This window comes from Aplysia californica, unplaced genomic scaffold (genome assembly GCF_000002075.1).
Source record: "Aplysia californica isolate F4 #8 unplaced genomic scaffold, AplCal3.0 scaffold00004, whole genome shotgun sequence".
NCBI lineage: Eukaryota > Metazoa > Mollusca > Gastropoda > Aplysiida > Aplysiidae > Aplysia > Aplysia californica.
The window spans coordinates 3,245,426-3,254,846 of NW_004797274.1; the positions used below are offsets into that span (position 1 = coordinate 3,245,426).

Here is a 9,421-nt window from a genome sequence, read left to right on the forward strand (position 1 = left end):
AGAGAGAGAGAGAGAGAGAGAGAGAGAGAGAGATAGTAAGTGATTTACGCCTCCGTTGCCTCCATTAAGTGTCAAGATTATTTGAGGCAGGCTGCTTTGATCCTGCTTATCAGGGCTGTGTGTGCCTGAGTGTATGTGGAGCGGAGAGTCTGTTGGCTCGCAACCAGGAAATGGAAAAAATAAGCCTGCTCCTCACTTGTCTCCCTTCAAACCAATCGAATACTAGATTATCTGGGTTTATTTCAGACAGGTCCAAGAAAGTAAGTTCCTCGGGAGTATATTCACAGAGGATGGGCGACTGAACATAGAAATTGAAACACTAGTACAAAATGCCAATAATGTTAGTTACCAGCTTATTCCACTACTAAAACATCCTAACATCCTCATGACAACAAAACTCAAAATGATCAACACCATAATAATATTGATATTGATCCCAGGGGCGGCTCGTCCAAAGAGCACGGTCGTGCACTGCCGCCCAAAAATGTTTGCGCACAACACCCACAAAGAGACAATAAAAGAACCTTTACCATCCACCATCCAATCAGTTTTCCGTACAAGTTATCTCCAGAACCTATTCGCACATTACAACATCAACAGCAACTCTACAACATCTACTATACCGTATCAAGTTCTTGCGCTTCACCCAAGTAAAAAATAGTATGTTCAGTGGTGTCATCTATCTCGGAAAATGCTCTATGGGATGACCCAAACAACGATGACGTTTTGACTGAGTTTCTTAGTTCATAAATATTAATAAGGCGGCACAATCTCAATGTGCACCAGCCGAACAAAGCCCATAGAGGCAGTCTAAAAATAACGCGATCTCAGACCAGTTCATGGTAGCCTACACAATTCAATGTCCGTATTATGATAGCTTTGGAGCAATCCACCGGAGTGCTCCCAGCGATGTGCGATTGGTCCATTGTCTTGCTATTTATATCTCTAGCCCCACCTCTGTAACCCTGAACTTGAGCGAGGTCAACATGACGTAATTGGGTCATTGTGTTAGAAGTTGGAATGGTGTAGTGGTGAAAGTTTTTAGTTTTATTATTCAAGTGTGTATTCCAATGCAGGATGAATGAAGTTGATTGCATATAAATTCAGTTCACCAAACAAAGTAACAAGAAGAGAGTGAATAAATTAAATCTTCACCAACCCAAAAATATCAAAATAATAAAATGAGTTTAAAAAATGGAGTGGCTTACAGTCAGCGTTAGCAAATTATACTCATGGATTAGGCCTACTGTTTCTCCTGTCTGCTTTTTGGAACTGAGGACCCCAAGTAGTCTCAGGTTTTACCGATCTTGTCCATGTGAAACAACGCATTAAAGTCAAAAGTCACCAAGAGCGCACGTAAAAAATGCCGTTAAGTAGCAGCTAGTCGTAGGTCATCGCATTGCAACGTCTCACTATAACGACCTAGAGAGAAAGAACAGACACGTATTGTGTAAGGTTATCGGGTGTATTTTGTCCTGTGAAACTCACGAACTCGCCCTTCGCGGTCATGAAAAGGGTGATTTGTCGGGGAACAGAGGTATTTTTCGCTAACGCTACGCAGGCTCTTCGACATTTTTTGCCCACTCTACAAAATGCATCTGCGTTTGTCACCGGAATATTTCATGGCCGTCTGAAACAAGGTGGAACTTACAGTCTCGACTAATTAGCGCAGTCTTCATTGGGAAAGGAGAGATCCAGTTTTTGTCTTGAAGAAATTCAGTCTGAGCACTGGGACGATAATTCCATCCGCGATGGTATTCTGAATGTATTAAAGAGCGAAACATTTTCTCTTCTTTTTGCACTTTTTCAACAAAGTGTTCACGCACGTTGACGATGTTTATGGGATCCTCTAACACAGAAGTACAACGCCCATAGCAGCTTAACAAGTTCTAGACACCTTTAAAGTAGCTGTCGATGAAATTAGAAACAGTATACTTGTTCCACCAACAAGACTGACCACAGAGAAACACGTTTCCAAGAGACGCAAACACTACAACACCAACGAAATTGCTGAAAAGCAGGCCTGTGGCATAATAGTTACTCAAATTGTGACAGTTTCTTGAAGCAAAATAAAATCAACGCACTCTCAATCTGCGATTCCTCCAAATTCCAGGACTATCAAAAGTCGTTTCAAAAAGTTCTTTTAGGATGGTTTACAGAAATACATGTATTACTGTTTTGCTTAAAATCAAATTACAAACAGAATTAAAAGTATTACATTGCAATGAAATATGTAAATCTGCTCAGTGTCGTATAATCCAGGGCCTTTATTCAACTCTAAAGGACTACAAATTCGAGACATCATTTAGAGAAGCATGCAAAATGCTAGAAATCTTACTGACGATTATGTCGATCCACAAGGACATCATTGACAGCATGCCCAACTTCGTCAACAGAATAATGGACACCTTTGCTGTAGCAAAAGAACGAAAGGAAAACTTCTTCTTCAAATAGATTTTCTCAAAACAGGTAGGATGAAGAAAACATCTCATTTACATGCCCTTGACTATCTTCAACCTGCTTTAACCTAATTGTGCACGCGCACTTTTTAGACCCACGAGCCGCCCCTGATTGATCCCAACACTCACCTATCAATGCCAAACATTAACCACGAACAAGACATTAGAGCAAAGAACTACAACATGTGAAATGCGATGTCTTAGAAAAGCCGTAAACAAGACCAGGCGAGACAAAATTGGAAACTCAGTAATCAGAGAAATAGTGGGCACAAATGATGTCATGCATCACATGCAACACCAAAGAATCAATAAATGGTTCGGACATCTCTTGCGATTACCAACACACCATCCAGCACAACGTGCCTACATAAAAAAACGATGGCAACAAGGCTAGAGGGCGACCGAGAAAGACTTGGATAGATGGAGTCAGGGAAACAATAACAACTCACAGGCATCCCCTAGACCCCAACTCTCCGGCTGGTGGCAGAGAGACGTCTCTTTCTTCCCACGACACCCAAAAGGGTATAAGCGGCGGATAAAAGTAAAGTAAAAGTATTTCAGTTTCTATGCTCTTCTGAAGCACATTATACAGGCTACTCAATAGACAGGGATTTAGAATGAACGAAATTGGTGCCCATTATAGGCTGAAGTCATTACTGGCTGTTTGCTTACAACCTACTAAACACATCCGGCCAGCGTCAGTGGTGAAGCGGTTAGGTGCTTAGCCGTCACAGGAGGGAGACCCGTGTTCGATTCCCGATTGGAAAAAAAGGGGGGGAAGGGGGTGTATCGAGTATCCAGGTCTGGCCGCAAGGGTGCTGTATCACTCTACTTTCGGGTTGGCCCTGATAGGGAGGGTCGGAAGCACGCCTCCTAAATGTACTAAATTGTGTCAATTGGGGAGCAAAACCACCTATATTTTGAAAAGCACATTCGGGGTCTTTACTTTCAGTGGGGCACGTATAGGTCACATGCATGAAAGACGCTTTTAAGAAATTGAGGAGGGAGGGTTGAAATTTACTTTAAAGGACGATTGTATTGAATGACGATGAGACAAATTACTCATTATCCGTTAAGTTTATAAGAGTAAAGTAGGTGCTGATGGCTGTAAATGTTGGCTTGCAACTGAAATGTCGTGGGTTCGAAAACCGCCCGGGGCCGGACATTGTGTTCTTTGAAGGGCACTTTATATAATTCTCCTCACTTCACCTGGGTGGGAATGGGCAGGCTTACCCGGCTATATAGTCAGTGTTTGAGCACTTACTAAGTTGCTTGCACTGTACGCTTCATGGGATGCCGTGAACGTTTCTGAGTGATTTAAAGTCTGCTGGAGTAATGATATACATTGTACAGCATATTTATTATAGAGCTTGCTGTTGAGCGGGGATGTGCGCTGTTCTCGTGCTTTATTATTATTTATTATTATTATTATTATTATTATTATTATTATTATTATTATTATTATTATTATTATTATTATTACACATGTATCTTCATCATCATCATCATCATCATCATCATCATCATCATCATCATCATCATCATCATCATCATCATCATCATCATTATTATTAATATTATTATTATTATTATTATTATTATTATTAGTATTATTATTAGTATTATTGTTGTTGTTGTTGTTGTTGTTGTTGTTGTTGTTGTTGTTGTTGTTGTTGTTGTTGTGGTTATCATCATCACCACCAGGCCCAACTACCATCATCATCATCATCATCATCATCATCACCATCATCATCATCATCATCATTATTATTATTATTATTATTATTATTATTATCATTATTATTATTATTATCATCATTATTATGATAAACATTTTCACTCACTTGGATATGCTTTCCGAAGCCTCTTCAAATTCCCTGTAGAGCTTAGTCCTGAACCATCTGTAGATAGGGAAGCGGTAGAAGCCCTCTGCGATGGAGCTCATAAACACCCGTACCATGTGAAGCAGCTGAGCTCTTTCCTCGGCACTGAAGCCAAGCGGGTGCGTGGTAGGATTGTGTGAGCCTTGGTCTTGGTCTTCCCTTCCTGCTATTGCGTCGGGGTTGCTATTTCGATAGGACGGTGAACTCTGGAGGAATCCCAGGCGAGCGTTGATGCAGTAAACTGCCGAGGCTGGGATTTTAGTTTTAGTTTTAGTAAGAGTTTTACAGCACTTGCAACACAATAAGGAGGTCAAATAAGTGCCGAAGATTAGAGGTGTTACGAGAGAGTAACAAAGGCAAAAACACAAAAAAGATGGAGGGGAGATGAGGATGATAGATGTTTGATAGAAAAGAAGGAGCAAACCACACCAGAGCACCCACCAACCACCCACAAACTGGGATTTAACAACGACAATCTTTACTCATCTTGCAAGGAGAATTTTGTCTGGAATGATTGTAATGGGGGTGATGTTACAACGGTCATGTGCACTCCCACATACACCCTGCAAGAAAGGATGTAAATACATGCATTACGTGCTGAAACACTCCCTTCATAACATTCTCCTTCCTCCCCTCTCCTCAGTCTCTCTCTCATTCTCTCCCCCCCCCTCTCTCTCTCTCTCTCTCTCTCTCTCTCTCTCTCTCTCTCTCTCTCTCTCTCTCTCTCTCTCTCTCTCTCGCTCTCGCTCTCGCTCTCGCTCTCGCTCTCTCTCCCTCTCTCGCTTTCTCTCTCTCTTAAAATTATTAGCTTTGTTTGCCTATAGCGAATGAGACAATGCCTGGAACGCATTACAGAAGATCAAAATTAAATGTGGTTAGTGCTGGCAGAGTAAAGCCTCAGCCCAATTTTCCTCTGTATCCTTTGTCGGGAAAAAGAGGTGGAAATGGGACATGGGGTGAGTTATAGAGAGAGAGTGAGAGAGGGAGAGAGAGAGAGGGGGGGGGAGGGGGGAGACAGACAGACAGACACACACACACACACAGAGAGAGAGAGAGAGAGAGAGAGAGAGAGAGAGAGAGAGAGAGAGAGAGAGAGAGAGAGAGAGAGAGAGAGAGAGAGAGAGAGACAGACAGACACACAGACAGACTAACAGATAAATGGACAATCAAATAGACGAACAGACAGACAGAAAATTGTGATACTTACATTCTATTGCGTATCTAAGAGCCAGGTCTTCAAGATCAAAACTTGCAGAATGCTGCAAGTTGTCCCCGAGCTCAGAGACCAGATCATCGGCTACCTGGCTCAGAGCGGGAATGTACTGGTGGATGTTGGCGGGCTGCAGCAGGAACTCCTGGACGGGCCGCCTCAAACGGAGCCACTCTAAACCTTGCCTGAGGACAGATCGTGGGAGTCACAAAAATAAATAATGGGAGTCACAAAATCGTGAAAGTCTTCAAATAATAATTAACTGAGTTGGAAATTAGCGAAACTAGACATCTATACATATTTTTCATGTTCATTTGTTTGGTTTTTTGTGATATTGGTTGTTTGTTGTTGTTTTGGGGTTTGTTTGTTGTTGTTTTTTTTTGTGTGGCTTTTTTGTTTGTTTTTTTGTTTGTTTATTTGTTTTGGGGGGAGTTGTTGGCCTGTTTGTTTTGGGGTTGGGGGTTTTTTTTCGGGAAAGAGGGTTATTGGGGGAGGGGGGTGGGGGTGTATCTTTAGAGGCTAAAATATTAATGATTTCATTCAGAGGCAAAGCGTCTATATAATCAAATAATCACTGCTTCCCTTCCTAATTTTGAAACATTGTCGCAGTCAAATTCACCCATAAACGTAAACTTTATAAATTAAACGTAAAAAGACGATCATAATCAACAATGAAAAGTATGCCTAACATTCTAAACGGTTTCATTGCCACAGAAATAGCCTGTTCACCCCTCTTGGGCCCCTCCATAAGCAGTCACAAGCTTTGATTAAGTAAGCTTATAGTGAGACTGAAAGAGTCTACCAACAGAGTTGGAGGGAACATGTGCATGGCAGTTAAAATTGTTTCATTGCCACATATACCCTGTTCACCCCTTTCGGGCCACAGTTATAATCAGTCTCAAGCACTGATTAGGTAAGCTAACTATTACACTGGTCGAGTCTACCTCACAGATGTGAGGGGAACTAACTCCTAATAATCTCTCGACTGCTTCGAGTGCTTGTTTTTTTTTCCACGACTTTTTACTGCCCTATAATCAGATCGTGACCTCGATTATGACACAGACTCGTGGCCACGAAAGGCTAGACAAAAAACAGCCAAAAGTGAAATTTAAAAAATGATAATTGTCATGTTCTACCAAAGAGTTAGACTCCCTGGTAGATCTATAACAATTAGATCTAGTACTGACATCTCTGCTTCTTTGCTTTGTGTTGTTGTATTCACCTCTAAAGTTAAATTCAATTTCAATTGGAATTGATATTTAATTTAATGAGATACTTTCCCGATTATTTTGGCGGTTGAACATACAATAATGAATTCCGGATTTGTTTTCATTCACAACTCTGAGTCGCCGCCTCGAGCAAGGTTCTTGTGTGATATCCCCAGGCCATATTTGGTCCCGTTTCACTTTGATTACCCTGTCAAACAAGTCAGTCTTCGCCCCTGATTTCATTATTTCATTGTGTGAAAATGTAATCAATCGCAAAGCTTGCGATCCTTCCCTGTAGTGCTGGGGAAAAGTAAAGCAGACAGACAGAAACATCAGAGGGGAAGTAAAGAAGTATAGTATCTACCAGTAGTGCCCTTCAATCACCTGGTAACATTATTGTAATCTGAGCACCACTCTATAGTTTCAGTAAACAGAAGAAAAAATGATAATGTCAGAAGACTAACACACAATAATTCCGTTCTATTTTACAACACATAATACGCACCCAAATACACATACACAATATTAATATGCATGCATGTGTACTCACACTTGTACACATGGATAAAAACACTCACATTTGTAAACTGACAGCAAGTGGTTTATATAATGCTGTTTTGCTCAACCTTTATTCTTTATTTTCCGGATATTATCTATATTTATTCCTTACTTACGACTGACTCAACCCCTTCTGCCGACCATTCCTTTCCACGCACACGTCGTAAAGCGGCGGAGACGGCCGGTGAGGACACGCCCCCTCGTGAGCTGAGGCCTCCTCGATAAGATCAGGATCGAAGAGAAGCACACTCCAACGTGATCCTTTCCGGAACTTCACGATGCTTCCATACTTACAGTGAAGCTCCGCAAATACAAGATGGGATCTTTCTAGTTTGTGGGGAGCTATTAGGACAGAAAAAGAGAATTTATTAGCTAAAGGGTTTGTTTAGTTGTTTGGTGCGGGGGGGGGGGGGGGGTTCAATTAACACCACGTTAAAAGCAACATAGACCAATTCGAAAGCAAACCACGTCCTGCTTTCAGGTAAAATTATTCGAACTTAAAACTGTTGTGTTTAGTTCCAATACTCATTTTACGGCACTATCGACACAATTTCTTTTTGTGCGAATCACAGCAAAATATTTAGCTTCGTGACATCAGTTTTATTTTAAAAGATAGTCAGTTGGGTTGTTTTTTAAACCGTGTTTTGGCTCTCTTCATGGTAATGCCAGCCCATCGGAGCTCCTTCTTCAGCAATATTGATTCAAGGACATTGATTTTCGGCGAAAAATTTATAGAAGAAGTTGGAGAGTCAAAGATACAGGACAGCCCCACTGTCTTGTCTTGGCAGAAAACCTTGACACAGTATCTCAAAGCGTTGTTACGTCTGGGGGACGCCTCCCCCCCCCCCCCCCACCCCAAATCACCCATTCTCCTTTCCCCTTTTCCCCTTTGCTAAAATATATCTTCTCCTTTTCTTTGCGTTCCGCTGCTAGATCTCTGGGGTAGTCTACTGCTGGTCCTTCAACCTGCAATGTAACTGATTTTTTAATATTATTATGTGACCGTTTTTTCATACTATGTACGGTCCTTCGCCTTCAGGCAGCCACATTCCGATTTCGAAGGTATTCTTTGTTTTTTTATGGGATTAAATTTTGATTTTTGATAGGGTGGCAGCCCAAGGCTACTGTAATTGGTTTTAGGACCATCAAAGGATCTTTACCAAACACAACTTGCACACGGGACACCTTGTTGAAGTGGATGATCAAGGCTTTTTTTTTTAGATCTTCGATGTGCTCTTGATGGTCTCCAAAAACAACCCCTGAAACAGTCTTCCGGCCTACTGGCCCATTGTTGGCCTTATCAACTATCGTCTGTCTCTCTCAATATATATATATATATATATATATATATATATATTATATGCACATACATTATATAATATATATTTTTTCATATAATATATATATATATATTGCAAACAAATTCTTCTTTATTCTTTACAAATAATTATACAACGTAAATCCAGACCTTAGCATTCCTGCAATAAAACCTAAGTTATGTAGCCAACACTTGACGACCGGCTGGTTGAATTGTTATTAACGTCCATTGACCTATCACTCGGCATTGCTAGCTGTAAACATACAACTAAGGTCAGTAATTAACCCTTTGAGGACGACCATTCTGGTTACTCCACAACGTCTGAGGATACGCAGTTTGGGGGAACATAACTGCATTATTCAAATATATTTTTACTTTTGTTTTATGTTTATCTAACTGAAACTTTAAGCGGTGCGCAATAACATGAATATTATGAACTTTTAATATATTAACTTGCGTTTCTGATTTATGTATGATGGTTTGGAATGTTCCTACAGAAAACATTGCCTTTAGTTAGCTGCTGATCCGACGTACCTGGAGTGTGGTTGGCGGGTGCTCTTGTGTAGTTTGCTCCTTCTTTTCTATCAAACATCTATGTTCATTTTCTGTTATTATTCATTTTTGTGTTTGTTACTCTATTCTAACACCCCTAATGTGAGGTACTTACAGGGCCTTGTTGTGTTGCACGTGCTGTAAAACTCTTACTAAAACTTAATCCTAAAGTTTACCTGAAACCTAAAAAAGATAACAACATGAATACTGTAAAACATGTAAATTTGGTTCTC

General features: G+C 40.7%; 1 protein-coding gene across 1 annotated transcript in view; it reads right to left on the reverse strand.

The window, feature by feature from the left end:
* The window catches only part of LOC101844963 (probable cytochrome P450 49a1), a 17,309-nt gene that overhangs the window by 7,113 nt on the left and 775 nt on the right, over positions 1 to 9,421 (reverse strand). Inside the window, exons 2-4 of the mRNA XM_035968702.1 lie at positions 7,435 to 7,660; positions 5,550 to 5,737; positions 4,304 to 4,592 (exon numbers count right to left, since the gene is read on the reverse strand). Coding sequence (XP_035824595.1) covers positions 4,304 to 4,592; positions 5,550 to 5,737; positions 7,435 to 7,660 — 703 coding nt within the window. The remainder of the gene's footprint in view (positions 1 to 4,303; positions 4,593 to 5,549; positions 5,738 to 7,434; positions 7,661 to 9,421) is intronic.